Source organism: Melanotaenia boesemani, chromosome 17 (genome assembly GCF_017639745.1).
Source record: "Melanotaenia boesemani isolate fMelBoe1 chromosome 17, fMelBoe1.pri, whole genome shotgun sequence".
In the NCBI taxonomy this organism is placed as follows: domain Eukaryota; kingdom Metazoa; phylum Chordata; class Actinopteri; order Atheriniformes; family Melanotaeniidae; genus Melanotaenia; species Melanotaenia boesemani.
The window spans coordinates 24,760,185-24,782,637 of NC_055698.1; the positions used below are offsets into that span (position 1 = coordinate 24,760,185).

A 22,453-nucleotide genomic window follows, 5' to 3' on the forward strand; every position below is an offset into this window, starting at 1 on the left:
TGAATATGAAAGAGATTATGTGTTTTTAGAATTGCTATTTGTACTGTGTTTTTATGTAGAGCACTTCGTTCTGCTTTTTGCTTGAAAAGTGCTTCATAAATAGCATTTGATTTGATCTGAAGTAGCCACATCAGTGCCACTAACTGGAAATTGAAACTAAAATTCACACAAGTTTAGCAAAATTGGACAATAGAAGATTGGAAAAGTGCTGCCTGGTCTGATAACTCTTGATTTCAGCTTCAACACTCAGATAGTAGAGTTAAGATTTGGTAGAAACAATCAAAAAACATGGATCTATCCTGCCCTGTTGCCCAAATGTTTCCAACTCCTTGGTGAACTCATGCCATGAAGCAGGTCTTAAAGCAAAACAGGTTCCAGCCTGCTAGCGACCGCTTTAAATGATGCATGGAGAAAATTTAAAGCTGTACCATCATTTCTGCACAGCAAAATGTGTTGTTAGATCAGATTATAAGAGAGCCAAATCAGAGTCCACACTAAAAACCTAAAGGCCTACAGTGGACTGTTGGTCTGCATTGGCCTGGTGTCCATCTTCTTGTTAGAAACTGTGCAATACAGTATTTTGCACAAGTGTTCTTGCAAAGCCACATATTTACCGCATCTAAAACAGACTTTCCACCCACCAGTGAAAAGGAAACCAATGTGCCAGTGTGTACGTGTGAAAATGTGGCATGTGCATCTCGTAAAGTTAGTTTTGGTGTCACAGATCTCTTGATTTTCTGGTTGAAAATAATTCTGTTTAGCCCAGGATGTTTATTCACACAAGACAAACTAATGAGGAAATAAAAGCAAATAAATTAACAAAAGGAAAAAAAGAAGAAAAAAAAACATTATTATACTCAGCAAAGAGAAGTGTGAAAATGTTGAAAACATCATTTCCTGGATGAACTGTCAACAATTATAGTGTAATTACAGCTATGAGCACAAGATTAAAAGTATCAGTAAGTTTAGAGTTATTTTTTCCCTAACATAACACTGGTTATATTAGAGAATGGACACGTGTGCTTATCTGAACATACAAGATGACTGCAAACCAGCTGATGTCTCTCATCATCTAATCAAATACTCGCTGTGGAGCGCACAATTCCTAGACCATCCTCAAGATGGCTTTAGTTGTCTTTAAATTAAAGACTTCCGACATTGAAGATGTAGTCAACTGGCAAAGTTCCAATTTGCTGTTACATTCACCCCACATTGTGTTATGTAATGTCCCCTACCCCATTAAAAAAAAATAAAGCAAACAAAAAACGGTCAGAGTGGTAAGAAAATAATTTTTTTTTTAAATCATCACTATAATGAATATTATTCGCCTGGTTTTTATATATGCTTTTTAAATTCCTTAAATTCTGCACACGTTTCCGTGAATACATGGTTCTACTAATGCAACGCTCGAATCCACGTGAGTTTCCCAAAACAGAAAATGTTTCTGAGTTGGCCTGTTATTGGCTGTTATTGCCTTCATTAGTTAAATATTTCTGTCAATCAAAAATGTAACCATTTTATTCGATCGAATCATCTTTAGAGGTTTTCCTTGATAAGCCCCTTTAACAATAGGCTCAATGGATAACCAATTGCAGTATTTTAGTAATCTCATTGGTTTAATGTAGTATCAATCGCATTTCTCTTTAACCTTATTGGCCGTCCTTCGTGAAGTAGGCGGTAACCTTCTGGAAAACCCGTTTCCTTGTTTGTCAATGCGAAGCCAAAGGAAGGACCTACTGCACGTCTAAAGAATACATAAATATCACTTTCCGACCACTTAAGTTCATCCATCAGCTTACACTACCGATGATATTCATGCGTAATACGTGGGCATTACCTTGATGTTTAAGCCAGAGATAATATCCTTTGTTAGTTTGTTAGCTAGCTGTTATCACGCCGCTATCTGACTGCAGATCCTGCTCTTTAAATACAACGCCTTTGCGGCGATGACTGTGGATTTACTGTCTGATTTGGAAAGTCGATTCTTCGCTGATAACCTTCTGACAAGCGAGGACTGGGGTAAGTTAACATGTAAAGAATTGTATAAGTGAAACGAAAGTCAAATTAACCCTACACAGCTGCCCTAATGTGATGACGGATGCGCCGAGCCATGCGTGGTTAGCGGGGTGTTACATCGTCTTCGGGAGATGCAATTTTCTTCTGTTGCGTTTTTATTTGGAGCAGAAAACCCTTCGTTTAGTCATTTTCAGTTGGGTTATGTGTGTCATGTCCGTTGCACGCGGTTGTAGTATAAATGTAACGGGTAGACAAACCCGGATATGAAAAGTTGATTATCACCAACACAGCGAATGGATACGTGACTGCATGTTTCATAGAACCCCTTGACCCCATTGACCGTATTTGCTTTTTATTATTGACAATTAGAATGGCAACAAGATATGAGTTTGTATTATTTTATTTTATTTTTAAATTGCTTGTGGTTTACCCATTTCCCCCTCGATTGAGTGGTTCAGATCTGCAGACTCCATGTTAAGGTGGACTCCCCCAGTCACTCCGACAACAGACAGCTCTCAAAACCTTGTTTTTTTCAGCAGTATTTCTCATGCTGTTTTATAACTTTCATAAGGAAAATTATCTAGAGTTTTAAAGTGCAACCTAAAGCTTTAAAGCAACATGAAAAATGCATTTTCAACAAAGACGAAAGCTGCACCAGAGCTTGAAATGATCATAGTATTGCTATTCATGGTAGCATATTTAATAGTAATTGCACTCTTCTTAGCACAAATACCAAATTTGATAAGTTATTCAAATATAAATAATTGCATTCTTTTAGATTTCTGTTGTCTTTCATCCTATAAACAATGTTTTTATTTATGTATTCATTTTACTTAAAGGAGCTACAAAAACAACAAAAAACTAGATTATTTATCTGTCATGATTTAGGATCTCAGAATAATTTCTCAGATGTTCCCTGTAAGGACCTCTCATGTTTTCTGACACAGAGATTTGATATATTAAAGAAAAGGTGGTAATCTATACAAATTTTTAAAGATTGTACAGTCAACTGTGAATTTTGACAGGTTCAAATAATGATGGTAGTTTGGAGCAGGAAACAAGAGATGGCAGACAACATGAATCTGTTTTGGATCATAGTTTTCGCTTGAGGAAAAATAATTTACTTCAGACTGGACTGCAGGGATCAGAACCATCAGAACAAAACTGTCCTGTAGACTGCTATGTGTTTTTATCTTGTTTTCATCAGTTTCTTAGCCACCTTGTTGGTCTTGGTCAATAAACGCTTGTTTTTCAAATTTTTCGCAGAAAACCTGTAAGTTTTTAAGTAAATGTGACCATTAAACAGTGAGATTAGTGGGCTTTATCACCCATTGTGGCTGTAGGACAAAAGTATTTTACTGCCCAGTTCCTTGTTTTCTGCAGTCAGGCAATAAACTGGATTGGGTCAGATTAGATGAAACAGTAAATGAGCCCCATGAGAGATCTGGGTCATTGCAGCCTCAACAGCTTTTATAAGGGACTCATTTACTAAATTAAAAAATTAGAAAAGCACAATAACAGGCAAAATGAAACTAACAAAACTGTGTCCACAGACTCGCCTTACACTCACATTTCAGTCACATTTCTAAATCTTACAGATTTTTCAACACAAAATGAAGAAATCACTCTGCAAATATTTTGATAAACAAGGTTAAAAAAAAAAAGTGGATCAAATAATACTAGGTCGAAAACGTGTTTGTGTAAAACACCTGTTTTCTTTGAGAGGATGAGAAATCATAAAAGAGCCCCAGTGATCCGTTTGTTTCCATTTCAAAGTCCAGAGTTCAGCTCATTGCAGCATGATGGGAAAAATAAGGGTTCAATCCATTTTGGTTTCCTAGAAATGAAGCATTTAAATAGATTTATGCTGTAATCAGTATGAGTGCGTCATAGCATGAGATACCCATTTACAATGTGCTAAGGTGACCTCATGAAGGCAGATAGGATTTGGTTTATTTAAGTCATTTGTGTGCAGTTAGAAATTGTTCATGTTTTGTCCCATCGGTGAAGTAAATGCAGATGTTACAAGACACACCTTGTTAAACTTTGACTTGAGTTTCTGTTGTCTGTGGTGATCTTAAGGCAAGTTTATTTGTATAACACTTTACATGTACAAGACAATTCAAGGTGCTTTATTTAAAACATTAACAGCATTACAGCAGGGTGCGGGATGCAATAAAATGTACAAAGTAAAAACAAATTTTAAAAAGACATAAAAGGAATTGAATAACAACTGAAAAAGCTTTAAAAAATAGATAACATGCAAAAATTAAAATTCCCAGCGTGAGGAATTAACATTTTTTTTGGTAAAAGGCAGCAAAAAGAAACGTTTGTAACCCTGATTTAAAACTGCTGAGTTTCAGCAGACCTGCAGTTTTCAGGGAGTTTGTTCCACATGTGAGGAGCATAAAAGCTGAACACTGTCTCTCCATGTTCAGCTCTGACTCTGCAAACAGAAATTAGATTTGACCCTGATGACCTGAGGAATTTCTTTGGTTCATAACAAACCAGAAGATCCTGAATTCATTTTGACCCGAAACCACTGCTAAAATTCAGCTGAATATGAATGAGCCACCTCACAGATTCATAATCCTCAGTGTTTGGTTAAAAAAAAAACTTATTCAGAAGGATTTAATCATATCTGCAGTCAGCCAAATTCCTTTTTACACAAACTTTTGAAATATGTATTTTTAATAGTAGTAGCAGAATGAGTCTGCAAACTGCACCGATAATCCAGATCGCACCTATATAAATGTGCCCTTTTCCATCATTAAAACTAGATAGACGGGGCTTGTGATACTAAAAACCCCAGCCATAAATAATCAAAACAGAAGAAGAGCACATTAGTGCTCGGCTGAGGTGTTGGAGAGCTTTTACCACATGTAGCAGCACCACTCTTTGACATTCATTAACCCATTTCTAACTAGGGATAAAACCTGCTACCTGCACGGTGTTACACTTTAACAGAGTGATCTGTAATGACAGCAGCTTCTTGCTTTAAATGCTTCATTTAGCTTCTGTGAGCCATTTGTCTGGCAAGAGATGAAGTTGTTGAACAAGTTCAACAACTGAATCTTTCTCGGTTTGAGCGATTTGAAAGAATCTGGGTGTCTAGGACCAACATCTTAGAAAATATTTGGGGGACGTTTAGCTGAACAAGAACACTATTACATAGATTACATAGTATTAAAAATTGTAGGCCTACGGTGGCATTTGTGCCTCATTTTACATACGAGTCAGTTGGTTTAAAGTCTGTTTTCAGTAGAGCCCGACCGATATGGATTCTTTGAGGTCGATGCTGATGCCGACATTTGACAGAAAAAATTCAGACAACCGATTAATCGGCGGAATTTTTTCTGCCAAATGGAAGGTAGAGGTTTCAAACCTATCCACCTTGGTACCTGGTTTCAGACATGATCAGTTTCATGGAGGCTAATCCCTGGTTCGTGGGGATGAAAAGAACATATACGTATGCGGTTTTACTGTAATTCGGCTCCATGGGGACGGCCCCTAAGTGATGGAGCTAATCACAGGGGACTAGAAGGAGTGAAATTCAGCTAATTGAATTTTTGAGGAAGCAGACATTGCCTCAATACTGATGTGGTCCAGTAAGATATTCCTAAATTGCTGAATATGCAGATTATTTTTGGTACAGAGTTGCATTTGTAAACATACAATGGTCACAAATAGTCTAGAATTCATGTTACACCACAACAACATACACAGCAAGTTGCTTTTACAGGCTGAGTTGTGTTATAGTATTTTCTGACAAAGTAAAACTAAGAGTGACATATTGACAGCTGCCGAAGACAGAGTAATGTTCATCATTTTAACTTTTAAATTTGCTGCTGATGAACTTGGTGGTGTTCAATACATTTTTACATCTCCTTAAAAGTTTCTCGCTCTACTTCCTACTAACATGTTTTCTCCTCTGCAGATGCCTGCCTGTATCAGTGCGAGAGCATGGAGGAGGGAGAGGATGGAGATTTCAGCAGAGGGATGAAATACGACACAACGGTATGGACACAAAAGAAAGTGAGACTGTTCACAGCTCTGTTTCTGTGTAAGGCTGAGATTGTAACTGACACTTTGTATTCAGCACTCAGACACTTTCCCATAGTTGGCAGGAAAATTCACTTTGTGATTCTGAAAGTTGTCTTAACTCTTGAGGAAAAGATTTCAGTGCTACAGTTTCAGTCAAAATCAGTATGAAAATAGACAGAGTTTAGATGAGGGGTTATGATGCACATCAGTTTCTATCTGTTCGGCTAACTTTCCAAAAATAGCAACAAACTTGGGATAAATTGGAAAAGGAATTCAGACATCCATGGTTCTTAAAGAACAGTGATTGTTTCACTTTTCTATCTGGCAACACCACCATGTTGTTTAGGTTGTTTTTGTGTAAAATCAGCGTAAAGTCCTAGCGCATGTAGAGACTGCCAAATTCCCAAGTAAGCTACTCTCATTTGCATATTTTTAAGAATTGTGTCAAATGGTTAAATGTATTGGAAATTGAATCTGAAAAGCAGCTCATTAAGTCTCTGGGGAAACTAAATTCAGCTAAACTTGCATGTACAATGATTTACCACAGAGAAAGTTGGAAGTAGCAGAATGTCTTTTTACAAATAGTCCAGTGTTGTGGCATCGGGCATACTTTAGCAAATAGCCCTTAACCTTTTTGCATGTACATGTATACTAGGACAATGTGATACTTTCAAGGATGGTAGACCAGTTAAACACACACATCAGGCTAAAATGCAGCAGGTTATAGAACGAAGCTTCAAACTAGAGGAAAAATAATTTATTTAACAATTGCATAGCAGTTTTAATGTTCCAGAGCACAAATATCTCCACATGATGCTGTGAGAAGGTGCCACACTGCAGATTTATGCAGCTCACATCTATTCATATGGAGATAACTTGCTAGTCTACACCTTTGTCCAAGCTGGCTATTACATAAGACTACATTGGAAATGCTCAATTCTGTTTCAAAGAAAAAAAGATTAATATTCCTTGTTTTTTTTAGCACCACCTGAATCTGTTTAAAGTCCCCACAATGTATTTAGATATTAATATTGATATATATATATTTTTAATGAAGACAAATCTGATAGTTGATCCATCTAAATTAGCCTTTAAGAAGTGGCTCAATAAATGCTGTCTTAACATACCCACATGTACAGGGAATGATAAATGTTAGCACTCCTAAAATCTACTTTTGGAAATTACCTGAGGCTTATTTAATTACAGATGAAGGCATACGAATAGCTGAGGAATGTCAATTAATTTCTCTAGTCAGCACATCATGTGTGAACATCTGCTTCCTGGTTGAAGCTGCAGGATAACAGGATGAGCTTTGTTGATCTGCAGGACTTGGACCAGAAAAAAACAGAAGAATATCAGGAAGTTAAGTCGAAAAGTTTGTTCAGTGCTAATATTTGTTAGACTAAACCTGTTTTCAGATAAACTCTTACTTCTGACGTGTTCATGTGTTCAGTATTGTAAAATATTTACCTCCTATATAGATAAGGGGGAAAAAAAGCATTTTGTTTTCTTTGTTTTACATTTGGATGCAAAAAGCTTAGGAAATTATTTTAGTTCTATACTTGTTTGTTATGGATATTTAAAAAACAAAACAAAAAAATAATGATGCTTCATTGCATGAATTCTACACTTCTCCACTTAAAAAAAAATATACTGTAAAAAAGAGCAGCATATCCACACATAAGGAGCACACAAAAGGATAATAGGAGCTAAAATAAAAGATGAAGGTAAAAAGAGATTTTCCAATATTTAAGATGAGATGTGTTCAAATGCAGTGAAATAGTGTGAAATGTGCAGATTGTTCATAGAGTCGTGTATATTAGGTCGGGGTGGGAGGATGGTCTTTTAGAGGAGCTGACATTTCTGGTTGCTTTAGGATAGAAGCTATTACTCAGTGTTTTGCACTTCACTCCTCTACCAGTATACCTGTGGGCTAGAGTGTAAAAAGGCTGCACAAAAGGCTGGAATCATGGATCATGCAAAGGGCTCTACAGTTTACTCTCCTGAGGAAATGTCCTGTTATGATGTTGGTGGTTCCTGGCTGATCATGTCTGTGGTCTTGACAGCTCAAGATGGAGGTGGTTAGGATGTTGTGAATGAGGCCGCTGGGGAAGCTAATGAGGATGTTCTTGTCCACGACAATCATCTTCACTTATCTGAGAAATAGTCGCTGCTTGTGTGGTTTGCTGATCAGCTCAGGTTTTTTTTTCTGTCCCAGTGGGGTTACTTAAATTTAGTTTGGACACATTAATTTAATTATCTTGTGGTCCTTTCCACCTATTTTCCTTGTATTATTCTTTTTCTGATGTTAGGATCATCCACTTGTTTTTCTCTACATTAAGAGAAAAGTTGTTGCTGATCTGTTTCATTGAACAATGATGGACATTAGCTTAGAGTTTGTGCACATCTTTGTGGTTATCTAGCTGTAACTATTTCTCTGATGTGCTCTCATTTAGTTGGCTGTTGTCATGTTTTCCACCCAGCAACAAACATAGTTGATGGGTCAGAAGATAACATTTGTTCGCTGAGTGAAGCAGGCACACAAACACACTATTAATCACTGATTCTGCCTCTGCTTGACCTGGTTTTCATCCACCCTGTCTTTCTCCAACCCCTCTCTCTCTCTCTCTCTCTCTCTTCCAACCCCTTGCAGTTTGACAATGATCTTGTGCTCACCCTTGATCCTGACAACCGCACATCACCATGGCGACACCTTGACGACAACCTTCTCACAGGTACAAAGTAGCTAGCTAAACCACTTCTGAATGGATGGATGGATGGATGGATGGTTGGATGGATCTTTTATTGATTCTAAAACTCGGAAATTACGGCTTGCAGTAGCAAGTGTTGAAGCAGACTCAAATTAACAAACAAATTTAAAAAATTGCAAAGAGAACATACATACATGTATATATGTATGTATACATGTACGTATATGTAAAATAATAAATACAAGTCTATAACAATATATACAAATCAATAGAGTAAAGAAAATATGTATAAAATAAGATGTAGACGTATCTAAGTTTTAAATAAGGATAGAAAAAAAAACATAATTTAAAAGATAATGTGCAAATCCAAGTAGAGTAAGTTATGTACCATGAAACAGCAACTGAATAAAAGCAGCAGGTAAAGCCCACAGCTGTGAAAAACAAGACTCTTCATCCTCGCTGCTGATTCAGCGGACAGTTGAATATTTTCTTTAAAAAAAAAAAAAAAAAAAAAAAACCTGATGCCTCCAGGGTTCTAGTTATTATTTTACAGTGTTTGCTTTTGTACTTGTTTGAGAAAAACCAGTTTTGATCCAAATATTTGATGTAAACCATCACCAACACTGTATAGTCACACTATTTGAACATTAAACATTTAGTGTCATCAGTTACTTATTAGTTTGACCGAAGGACAGAGATGCTCCTCCAGGATAAAAATGTCAACATGTTGTCTTTAGTAGGATCATTGTTCACACCGTAGAAACTTCATTTTTTAACATTTACATTTTTGTCTTCATTTTTCTATGTTTTTTTTCTGCTTTTCTTTTTTTAGGAGACACGCCTGTGATCAAAAATGAAGTGACCATAACGGAACCGTTACCTGTGGAAATGTGTAAGCGCATGTGGAGTTATTTCATATTAAATTTCCAAATGTTATGTGCTTTTTGTCTTGTTTCTTTTCTTTTTTTTTACTGCTATGTTTGCTTATTATTGACCAGTGTTCCAGGTAAAAGCAGAACCTCCCTCTCCTGCATCCTCTCTGGAGTCTGATTGTTCCGCATCACCTGACCCACAGGTATGTCTGTCAAGACAAGTATAAATTTCACTTCACAACAATTGTCTCACTGTCCTTTCTCTGCTCAGGTTACAATTAAAGGTGAAAACCCCCCAACTCCTCCATACATGTATGGAGACGTGCTGTCGCCTCCACTGGGAGCTATGGAGGTAACCGTGGCAACGACAGTAGTACCTCCACCGCAGAGTCAGATTCCTACAGTTACACAGACACAGCTACAGGCACCGCTAACATCTGTCCCAGCTGTCATCAATGGAATTCAGACACAAGCTGCAGGTAAACGGATGGAAGTTACCATCCCACCATCTAGGATCAGGTGTCATTCTTGTATTAGACCAAACAGAGTTCAGTCTACTCATGCCAGACAAGGAAACTAATGCAGTCTAATGCCACCACTGATAATTATAGCATAGCTGTTGATAAAGAGGAATAGAAAGTTCCGTTCATGCTCAATGTTGACACTTACTCGTCTCGTGCAAATGTTTTTGTCACCTCACTTCTCTGCTGTGAGCTGACATGGCCAAGCCAAGTGGGAGAGATCTTAATTTACCATTCAGCCCAGGTTCCAACCCTCACCTTTCTTTTAATCAAGAAAAATATGACAATTCAGGCGGCAGTGAGAGATTGTGCTTCTCTTTAGCAAGATTTTACATAATAATTTTTATTAGTTTTTAATTTTATATATCTAGTTTGCTTCCGTTTTTATTAAAGAAAAACAGGTGTTTTCTCTGTTCTGATGGAAAAAATCACCTCAGCACACACGTCAGCTCTTCAAAACTCAGTTTCTTTTTTTTTTGCATATGCAAATGATTCGACTCGGCTAAACTACTGTGCTGCATGTGATAGGTGGGCTCCATCTTATTTGCATACCACAGTTTTTTTCTCTTGTTTCATTATATAGAGCTAGTGAGAGTTTATCAGCACAAAGATGTTAAAATGGCCCACGATGTTAAAATTCACTACCGTTACAGTTGGTGCTAACACTTGCCGCCTTTCCCTCAGTCTTGCCAAGCTCTTCAACATTAAAGGCCAGCACCATTCTGAGCACCAAACCTCCCATCCAGCCCCGACCTTTGTGTGTCGCTACCCTCCCCGTCCCCCAGAACCCCACGCCAGCCAAGACCCTCATACTGCAGGGTCTCCCTTCCATGGACCAGACCAGACCTGGTAGGAGTAGAAATCATGTTGGAGTGTTTGTTTAATTTTTCATGTAAATAAATGGATGGATAGGGACAATAATGGTTTATTATGTGTTCAGACCGATCAAGAGTCAGTTTAATGAAATAAAAATACAAATTCCACAATGTTAAAAAGAATGAAATGTTCTGAATAAATATTATTCAAATATCAGTAGCAAGTTTTCTAAAGTTTGCACTCAATGGTTGTTGTGGTTTATTGTGATGATTACTTTGCCCACTTTCTTATTTAAAAAATTTTGCTTTTAAAATATTAACCTTCACAGTACTTGTACATTATTTAGAAGGGAAAAAAAAGTAATTTTAAAGTACAAATCTGATACATCTTAAGTGTTTTGCACTAAATTACTTAAAAGAAAACAAATTGAGCTGTCTGATAAATGTAACAGTATATTTTTTAATTGTTCTCTCTGAATTGAGGTGGACTAAAAGTAGAAAATAAGAAACAAAAGAAAAGCTGGTATAAACCCCACAGATGATCTAGCAGATGGAAACTGTTTTTCCTGTAGCTTCAGAGCATCTTCCTGTCATCTCTCCTCTCCAGTGGTCCTCTCACCGTCTGTCTGCCTCGGTTCACCTCCAGCCATCGTCAAAATGGAGCCTGTCTCTCCCAGCATCCCCCAGCACTGCTCCAGCCCAGCTGCCTCTACCACCAGCAAACCCATCGTCCCAGCGACCACAACGTTACCCGGCAACAACTCCAGTGACATTGATGTGCGTAGGCTGGATGCAGTGACTCATTCTGTTTACTTGATGTTTTTAGGACTCTGTAATGTCCGTGTTTTCCATCAGTCAGTTCCCATGGTTACCGACTTTGACAGCAGCTGGTTTGGTAACATCTCGCTGAAGCAGTTTTTCCTGACACATTTTACATAAAGAAATTGATATCTGAGCACATAGCCACCCTCAGGCGGTTTGGTTACATCAGCCACCTTTTTAAATTTCAAGTCATCTATGACTAAAAAAGGTGGAACTATTATTTCTCACATGCCTTTTCCTGTCCCTTAATCCATCTTTTCTTCATCAGCTTGATCTTTTTTTTTTTCCTCTTAACTCATCTCCTCCTCACTGGTTTTCTGGACTTCATCCACTTTGCCCTCTTCATCCCTTCCTCTCATCTCAATTTTACCTCATTGTCCCCCTTTTTTCCTCTGTTGCAGATGAAGGTGCTAAAGCGGCAGCAGAGGATGATCAAGAACCGCGAGTCTGCCTGCCAGTCGAGAAAGAAAAAGAAGGAGTATCTGCAGAATCTGGAGGCTCAGCTGAGGGAGGCGCAGCAGGAGAACGATCGACTCCGCAGGGAGAACCAGGCACTGAGGGAGAGACTGGCCGGCAAGGAGGTGAGGGGTTAGGAGAGAAGATATCAGAGTAGATACAAATGCAAACTGGTTAAAAGTAGATTTACTAAGATTAATTTCTTAGCTGAAGTTTCGCAGAAAATACAGACAAAGGTAGTTTCTCATGGGTTGTATTAGCAGAGCTTTGCATTTTAAGACACAACCTCACATGTCAGTGCCTTTTAATGTTGTGGCTGTTTATTGTCAATAAATGACAACGTAAACAGATGCTGTCTGCAGAAACCTTCTAACAGCATTTATAAGTATCAATGTTTAGTATGAGCTGGTACTGATTGCACAGACTTTGGTGGGACTTTTGCTTTTAAATTAACTGCTAAAACAAGAGGAAGTAGTTTTAGTTAATGTTGATAGGGGCAACAAAAAGACTTCAGACAGGAGAAACAGGAACACACAGAAAATATGAAGGCAAATATGTTTGAACCTGTCAGACCTGTAAGACAATTCCAGCTAGTGAGCCTGCAACGTAACTTTACTAACCGATAGAGCACTCATGGCACCAAAATCCAACAACAGCTGAAATCCAAAAATCACAATATTTTTATACATTTAGGAGATGAAGTATGTTTGAACGACGAGGATTTCTAAATATTTTTTTTGTTTGTGTTGTTAAAGGGGAGCGACTCTACAAGTAACAAGAGAGCCGTGTGTGTCATGGCTGTCCTGCTGTTCATGACCTTCAGCTTCGGACCCGTCAGGTATGACCCCTCAGATAAAATGTTGCTGTCTAAACAAACGTATGCTTTCCTTTTTAGTTTTACATGGCATTTTTAAGATGTGTTCACTTTTTTTACGTTGAAGTATTATCTAAACCTTCAAACATTTTCTCAGATTTTATGATCTCTAGAAAAGTCCTGTGACACACACAGGGTTCAAAGCAGAGTAAAAGATGGTGTTGAAAAGCTTTGAGTTTAGATTCCTCAAAAATCAAGGAGTTTTTCCATTAGTGAGGGGCCACATTGGGATGCAAACCAAGTGAAAGATGGAAAGAGCACATTATCAGTGGAACTATTAGTGTTAGTTCTCAGTTACTTTTTTTAAAGTAATATCCCAATACAAGAACTTTTTTTTCAGATCATAAATAAATCACTATTCCTGAATTTTAAACCACCAAAAGTATCATTTTGGACAGTTTATCCAGCCGTGATTTTAACTGCATGGGTTTTTTTTTTTTATCTCTGCAGCATCACAGACAGGAAGTTGCCGACGGATCTACAGGAAGATCTGATGTCGTATACAGGACGGCGGCTACTGGAGATTGAACAGCAGCAGGCGGCAGCTCAGCCTCACAGCCGAGTTGAGGACAAGACGGAGACAGAAGAGGATGGAGGGGACGAACGATGGAAGAGAGGAGAGGCGGAGAGATACACTCCAGAATCTTATCAGTTCAGGTGGGAGGATTCGGACCTCAGACCAGCTGACACAGACAGCATATGCTAAGCTGAACACGTCATACAGGTCTTCTGAGTCTTCCCTCATCAGTTGTAGAAATTGCATCTATTCATGTGATGCCCCATCCATCCCACTAGTTCTGTACAGCGTGAAGTTGTGGTCAGCCTAGCTTACTGTAGAGCAGTGCACCATTACCGAATGTGTTGTTGATCACAGGAAAATATCTCATGTCTGGGCTGTTTTTTTTCCCCAGTCGTTCAAATCGTAAAACTGATCAAGGTTACTTCAGGGTTCAGGAAGGAGAGACTCTGGGATTGTATGAAAATATCTAGAGCTGGGCTACTTAGTTTGGCCCTACGAGGGCCGCAGTCTTGCAGGTTTTCAATGTGTCCCTGCCCCAACACACCTGCAGGGTACAGAACTGCTTCTCAGTAGCTGTCTCAAGTTTTACTCCACACCACACAAGGTGAAGTCGATACTTTCACTGAGCGCTTTCACACCTGACTAAAAATATTTAGACATTCAACAGAACTGGTTTTTCAGCTCATGGCTCACTTTCTCAGTTTGTCTGCAGGTGGTTTTCTGACATATTTCAAAGACTGATATGATGAGATAAACAAAGCTCCTTGTTTGTTGCTGTAAGCTCTTCTGCAGCAGCTTGTCCTATACCTCATCATCTTCATGTGTTTGTGTGTTTTCATGTGCAGAAACCTGAGCAACATATTCAGCGACATGAAGGACCTGGTCCTGCAGGACATCGACCGTTACTTCACCTCCTCAGACTGCCGACAGTTTAACCGCTCCGAGTCTCTCAGGTCAGTCAGGTTCTCTTAGTAACGCACAGATTTATGCTGGTTGCAAGATTGTTTCCTCTCATCTTCCTCTTACATTCTGACACGTTGCAGCCGATCCTGTTTCTCCAGGTCAAAAGATTTAATCATTCGTTATTTGATACTAGAAATTATGTGTCTGCAGCTATTTATTTACATTAAAAGCTGCAGTTTGTCATTGTTTTATTAAGTGACTTAATTGGGAGCGACTTAAAATAAAATATTGCTGCTACTTAACTGGCCACTCTGCAGAGGTTTAGCTTTGTTAGTTCTTGGTTAAGCCTCTTGTACCTCTCTGTGCTGCTTATTTTACTGCATTTTAATTTAATGCATTTTTTTTTCCATTGACGGCTGAACAAAGATGATCCACAGCGTGTTAACTAGCAGTAATTTGGAAACTCGTAGCAGTCTTTTATGCTCAAATCATTTGACCAAACCAGCATGAATCCTGGGCTTTATTTTATTTTTTTTTTTTTTTTAGTCTACAGACAGTACAAATGGAAGACTGTATAATGCAGATTCCACTAAAGCATCACAGAGACTCTACCCCTCCCTGAGCTCCTTAAGTTAAAGTTAAATCTTTATTCTTCTTTGTTTTGTTCTTTTATTTTCTTGGTCTTGGCCTTCAACATAACCAAGATAACCAAGGTTATCCAGCCTTCTTGGCTATCTTATCTGAGTGTTTTTTAAACCTTAATCAATTGCAAGAAGGGAAAAAGCACATTATGATAAAGTTGTTGCTTCAAGCTTTTTTGTCTTCAAATGATTTAATTTCTTTTTAAAGTTTGTTTTGGTTCTTCTGCACCCTGCTGTAATGCCTTTAATGATTTATGTAAAGCACTTTGAATTATCTTGTACATGAAATGTGCTATACAAATAAAATTACCTTGCCTTCTACATTTAGCCTCTACAGAAACTAAACACAGCTCCAGTCTTTATACACAACCCAGTGTGAGCTGCCCCAAAGTCCAGAGAACCACAAAGGCTAAACTCTGATTCGTAAACAGGATGGTGTAGAGTAGCACAGGGCGACTGCTTTGCATGCATGCCACCTTTTCCTATGTGTGTTCATTACTAATGCCTCATTAACTTCTGAGTAAAAGGGAAGGAAACACTTCTTACTGGTGTAGCATGTTTATCAGTTTCAGTTCATTTTCTGATATGAATTAAAATGAACACATCAAACCTCTGACATTCAAAACCAGGCACAATAATCTTATCTTGAATTTAATGTTAGCTGCTTTTCTCTGTCTGAATTGCAAGCTGAATGAACTGAAGCAAGTTTTTTTTTTCTTATTTCAGGCTGGCTGACGAGCTGAGAGGCTGGGTCCATCGGCATCAGATCGACCGGAAGAAGTCCGGAGGAAAACCAAAGAATGTCAAGAAGGCAAAGATTGCCCAGGTCAGAAAACTCTAAAGAAGCTTTTTATTAAACATGACAAACAGGAATAATCACACAGAAGTTTGACGTTCACGTTTCATATCTGCAGTTCTAACCATGAGCCAGGCTCACCTGGGTTTTTGCATGTTTATAATTATATTATGAACAGAAGTGAATAAAAAGAGTTGTTTTAGTATTTTATCAGTCATTAGATTTTATTAATTTATGTTTATATGTTGTATTAACTGTCATATTTAGCAGAAAGCTCAACTGAGGAAGACAAACTTCTCCAGATACCTGCCGATCCAGTCTCACCGCTCCATCGAAAGGTACAGGCGCTTCACAGCGCTTTGAAAAAAGAAAAAAAAAAGTCTTAACAAGCTTGTTTTTAAAGTGTTCTTCTATACACACAAAAAAAGAAAAGTGTAAATATGAACCACAGAAGGGAGTCATCCTTTATAACTTTAATTATAAAAATGAAACACAAGTAGTATATTTGTCAGTCTGAAAAGTCAAGCACAGATGCATGATGTCAAAGCCTTAAAGATATTTTATATCAGAATCCTCAAAATAAAAATGTCTAACGATGAAAGTCAGAGATGTTATTTAGTTATCCTCCTGCTAGCTGTTACGTCTCATCTCTTTCTAAAAGAAAAAAGGTTTAAAAATTAACTTGAAGCCTCGGCAGGTTTCCTTATTTATTTTGTAGTCAGATAAACTAATTTCTTCCAGCAAGTCAAACTTATTTTTGAAAGTATGTATCATGTATTTGACCTGTTTACAGGTAAATTCAGTAACAACCCTAAATTCTCTTTTTTTTTTTTTTTTTTAACCCTGCAGTCAGCTGCAGGTGCTTCCTGGTCCTGAGGTCACCTACAGCGAGTTCCTGGACGCCATTGACCGCAGAGAGGACACGTTCTACGTTGTCTCTTTCAGACGGGTATGACATCTCATACAGCAACCAAGCTTCATGGCACTTTTTGTGGTTTTGGATTCTTTTGAAAACCAAATAATAAAAGACTGAATTCCTCCCGTGTTGCTTCCTGCAGGACCACCTGCTGCTTCCCGCCATCAGTCACAACAAAACCAGTCGGCCCAAAATGTCTCTGGTGATGCCGGCCATGTCTGTTAACGGTGAGTCGGTCTGGACATGGAACCATCCAAAGAACCGTTTAGATAAATGTTCCATTTTTATGCAAATTAGCTTCAATATAGTGATTATTGATGATCAAATCGTTGCTTTGTTTGATGTCCTCCTATCTCCCCTCCTCCTCTTCCTCAGAGAGTCTTTATAACTCGTCTCAGGGCTACGAGATGATGATGCAGGTCGACTGTGAGGTCATGGATACTCGAATCGTCCCCATCAAGTCGTCTGCCGTCCCTCCATCTCTCCGCGACCCGCCCCAGTCTCCACCCTCCTCCCACCAAAACACCCACCATCACCACAGCAACAACACCTCGCTCCGAGGCCGCCACCACCAGCCACCTTCCTCCTCGTCCTCTTCTTCCTCATCGTCATCAGCTCCTCCAAGGCAGCCTTTACCAGCCCGTAGACGGACATCCGGATACTTTATCAGCGAGTCAGAAGGAGTTTGAATAAGCGTTGCCATGGGAATCGTGCACATAGAAGAGGTGGGGAATGACGAGTCCAGTGGTTACAGGCTGTTGGACTAAGAATCAAATGTCTAAAGATAACTCATCGTCCCTTCAGAAACTTTCAGTTTGCCTTCAACTGTAAATCCCATCTATACCGGAGTCAAATTCCCTGCCACTCCTGAGAGGGTGGAAACTTGAAGAAAATAATCTGTAGTTTTATCCAGTAATTTTCTGGAACTGATGTAATTTAACAAGAGCTTCTTTGCAAAACAATATTCTAATATATACAAATGTTTTTCTAAAAATGAGTCTGGTACAGACAAGGCAGCACATCACACTCACAAACGGTGCTGCATTTTCAAATTTAGTAGTGAAAATGTTCAGTAGGAATGCAGAGTAGAGCAGAGCTGCCGGTGTGTTTAAGTGCTGACGGGGCGAAGAGAGTATAGCTTTTATTTTGGCTGCTTAACAAACAGTTGCTACACATTTTGGTGCTCCATACAGTCCTGGTTAAAGAAGATTAAAAGAAAAGACATTTTAGAAAGATCAATATTGACTGTTTCTCAGTCAAGGTCTCTGTGCAGTTTGTAATTTCGTGTTTTGGTTGTTTTATCTTCAGAGGCACAATGTAGTCACTAAAAGAAAAGGCAGACTATTTAGCCTGAATTTAGGGGATCATTTCTAAAAGTTGTTTCTATTTGGGCTTGCATGTTTGGACCATACATGTGTTTGAAAGGTCACCTATATGCCAGGTCTTTAGGCATCTAAAATTTGCCCAACTTCGAATGAATAAAACAAAACAGAAAAAAAAAAAACACTTTTGAAGATATTAGAAAAAAATCCACTTAACACATTATTTTTTGAAAATACCAGGTTTAAAAAAAGAGGACTTTAGTTGCAGTAGGTTTTATTATTATTATTTTTTTTTAATAAAGGCTCCATTTATTTTGTAAAGATAAAAACAATAACAGACTATTTCCTATTTGTGTGTCTTTGACAGCAGTGTTTTCAGTAGAGAAAATAATACCGTACAGTTGTGTTGGTTGGTATCAATACTGACAGCTGCTGCATGACGGAGGATCTTAGCTTAAAAAAAAAAAAACGAAGTAAATTTCATCTGCTGTCTGAGAGACTGGCTGAAATAAATGTTTAGGTGTATGACGATCACTTTTAATGTACTTTTTTTAAACTGTATATAAGTTGATTCAGACCAGCACATTTTACAGTGTACATATGAACCTGATTGAGATGCTTTGTTTCAGATGGCTGATTCAGTCACTTTTGGCAAAAGTTTGTCTGATGTGAAATCTTTAAAATGGTTTTAGCAGCAGAAACAGTTGCAGAAATTTGGTCATCATGCGATGACTAAAAGATGTGAATAGATTCAGCTAAAAAATAATTGCATTAGACTGATTACATGTTGCTACAATTAATTCATCATTTTGGTAGCATAAGCACAAGTATTCATTTTAAGACTTTTGATTGTTTTGTTTTTTTTTATTTTTTTTATTTTTTGGGCTGTTCATAAAACCACTTCCGAAGCTTCACAAAGATCCTGCTTCACGTCTCAGCTGTCGCATTTATCTATGTAATTTTTTTCTATTATTTAATAGTTGTAAATATGAGTGTAGATATTCTGTTTGTATTTGCCACCGTTTCAATTTTTTTATATATACATATATTTTTCTTTTCACAACAAAAAGTAAAAACATCAGAAAAAAATGTGGAGTTGTTTTCTGTCATATAATTCCAGTGTTTTGTATTTGCGTGTTTGGGTAAGTGGACCAAGCAGCTTCACTCATGCTTTGTTTGAAGTGTGAACGTCAGATGATCTGTCCTATGATAAATGGTCTCGTGTATATAAATAACTTAAATGCGATTACTGAAAACTTGGTTAAGAAGCCACTTTGACCTGACATATCTGTTCAGTGGAGTTTAACGGTGAATTCAGAATCAGTTATTAGTTATAGAAATGCAGAGGAATATTCTGCATTATCTAACCCTTGGCTTTTAAGAATCAACCCAGATCGAGGTTTGTGTTTAGTTTTTAGACTAGGTGGAAATTGTCTACAGTTAATTTCCTACTCCTTTAAATCAACAACCTGTGGAAACACAAATGGCTCAACCAAAGTCTAAAAAATGTGTTTTTGTTGAAACGGCCACATGCATGATTTCCTTCCATATTTTTGCAAAGCGTTTGCCAGTGCCAACTCCACTGATGGTCAAAGACTGAGTCTGTAAAGAAAATAACACCAACATGCTACTTATTTTTGTTTTTTTAAGTTAGTTTTTATACTGTTTTACCTCTTTAAAGAAATTTCAAAGGTAGAAAAAGTGGGCATGAAATGTGTTTTATGTTTTTTTTCAATAATAAGCGCTAAACGCTGCGATCTAAAGGTGTGTATGAAGCTGCTGGGACAATAATGGCTACATTTCTCATCTGGGCACTGATTCTTAAGCTGTTTTGTCTTTGCTGTTCAGATTTCTGGTTCATGAAGTCTGTAGATTAAAAATGGGTAAACTTTAAATTGTTACCGAAATCTTGGTGAGTTTGTTTAAGCTTAGGGTCTTGTAATTAGTACTAAATACTTATAATAACTGAGATTAACTGAGAAAAAATAAAAGCAAGGCAAGGAAGAAAGGTCATTTGCCCACAGCTGTAATTTTATAAAGTAATCTATACACCAGTCCTACCTAAGTCTCATAACAAGATGCAGATGAGTTTTTTTCTGTAAGCTAACTTGTTATAATGAAAATGTTATAAAATAAAAAATTTTCATATAAAGAAATAATGGATAATGTTTCCTTGTCTCAATAATTTGCTATTGTCAAAATTCTAGAAAATGTTTAGTTTTAGATCAGAGAGAAAAACAAAATGCCAAACATTTGGCTGACTTCATGAATCTGAAATGGTTTACTCTGAAAGTAATATTTTTATACTGTCTAAAGATAAAAAAAAAACAAAATTAATGCAACTGTTGAAATATGCAGGAAAAAAAATGCTGAAAAGGTAACGGTGTAAATAAACAGTATGCCTCTTTTTTATTTAACTAATAAAAATAATAAACATGGTAATAATCATTGTAATGCTCTGCTAACAAAATCAGTTATTTGAGTTATTTAAAGTAGTAATTAGTATATATATATATATATATATATATATATATATATATATATGAATGAGAGTTTTTTTATTTTTATTTTAATACCATAAACTTTTTCATACTCCTACTAGAGTCCCAATATTGTTGAGTGAAAATGAATTAAATTAGATAAAACTGACATGTAAAAAATATGTTGCGTCCATATACATGAGTAGCAGTAAGTTAAGCAGCCACAAGAGGGCGATGGCGCACTACAAACTGACAGAAACTGCAGTAAACTGGTCTGAGAAGAAGCAGGAGAATCTAATATTTCTTGAACTGTCAGGGAGGTTGTAATGATTTTTTTTAAACATTTGATTGTTTGAACTAAATAGGAGGAAGAAGGGGGAAGGAAGAGAGTTTTGAATAGGACAATGAAAAGGCGATGAAGTAGAGACGATTTAGAGTAACAGGTGTGATAATGCCCGGTGGGCGGGGCTAAAAGATAAAACAAGACACATATAAAGCACACCTGAAAAAACTCCCACGCAAGCGAAGAAAGAGTCTGGTGAGTGTAATGAGTTTACGATGTTTTCTGTGTCCCCAATCAAAAAAAGTGACTTATATTCTCAAAGTGGCATTGCTGCTTTCCCTCCTTTTATTTAGGTTGGTCCTTTTAAAAAGTACCTGCAGAACAGAAAAAAACAGAGTTAATGCTATTCTGGTTTTGCCAAGAATGAGAACTTTACAAGATGCAGAAAGTGTCCAACTTGTTTATACACACACACACACACACACACACACACACACACACACACACACACACACACACACACACACACACATATATATATATATATATATATATATATATATATATATATATATATTGTATATATTTTGTTCTGTTTGGTATAGCCTGAGATGTATATTGAGCTTTTAAGTGTTCCCTCATTTGTATATTATACAGCTGATTCATGGCATGACATGACACTGACTTTATTTACATTAAGAAGTTAAGGCTTTGTGTTTGACTGTAGCCTCAATGTAAACTGAATTTACCCCAAAATATGTTGTTTTTTTAAAGTGTAAATTAGTTCATGTATAAATCTTCTACAGATGGAAGAATTACAATCAGTTATCTGCATGGGAAATTCTTCAGTGAGCTGCTTACATGATGTCATATCCTCTGTGTGAGAGTGAGTGATGGATGATGCCATGGTGTGTACTTCACTGTCTGGTTTTACTGCTCAGCGTTAATGATAGTTTTCTTCCTCTGAGAGTCCGCAGCTTTTAAATCTACAGCTGATGACAGATGCTGGAGAGACATAAAACCCTCTCTCCTTCTCTCCCTCTCACACATGGAAGTTCATTAAAGACAAAACCACGAGGCAAATATTTTATAATAGACTATTCATAAGCATGTCATGAGAGTAGATCTTTATCTAACAGAAGAAATGGAAGTCTTTCTACTTTTTTTTATTTTCAGTATGTTTATTTTTTTCTTTTTATCAACAGTTTTAACTTTTTTTATTAACATTTTTTAAATAAATAAAACAGATTGCAGCATTATAGTTATTGTGTCATTGGAGGCCAAAATCCTCACTAAATAAATACAAATGTGATTGTTTAGATGATCTTTGGCTTTCTTGTTCTTTTGCAGTTTTATTTATTTATTTTACTTATTTATTTAGTGTTAAATTGATTATTTCTTTTGTATCAAAAATCCATTTCAGTCACAATTTCTGAAATAATTAGGTGTGATACAGTTTTT

General features: G+C 37.2%; 1 protein-coding gene across 1 annotated transcript; it reads left to right on the top strand.

Annotated features, from left to right (window-relative positions):
* The first annotated feature begins 1,702 nt into the window (after positions 1-1,702).
* On the top strand, positions 1,703-18,445 carry atf6b (activating transcription factor 6 beta). Its single transcript, XM_042012633.1, is given in 18 exon segments — positions 1,703-2,019; positions 5,954-6,033; positions 8,714-8,795; positions 9,604-9,663; positions 9,770-9,846; positions 9,915-10,122; positions 10,849-11,013; positions 11,587-11,756; positions 12,203-12,382; positions 13,013-13,095; positions 13,582-13,788; positions 14,497-14,604; positions 15,922-16,021; positions 16,262-16,329; positions 16,841-16,940; positions 17,050-17,134; positions 17,283-17,407; positions 17,409-18,445. Coding segments are annotated over 18 exon segments (2,163 nt in total). The 5' UTR covers positions 1,703-1,946; the 3' UTR covers positions 17,601-18,445.
* The last annotated feature ends 4,008 nt before the right edge of the window (positions 18,446-22,453 follow it).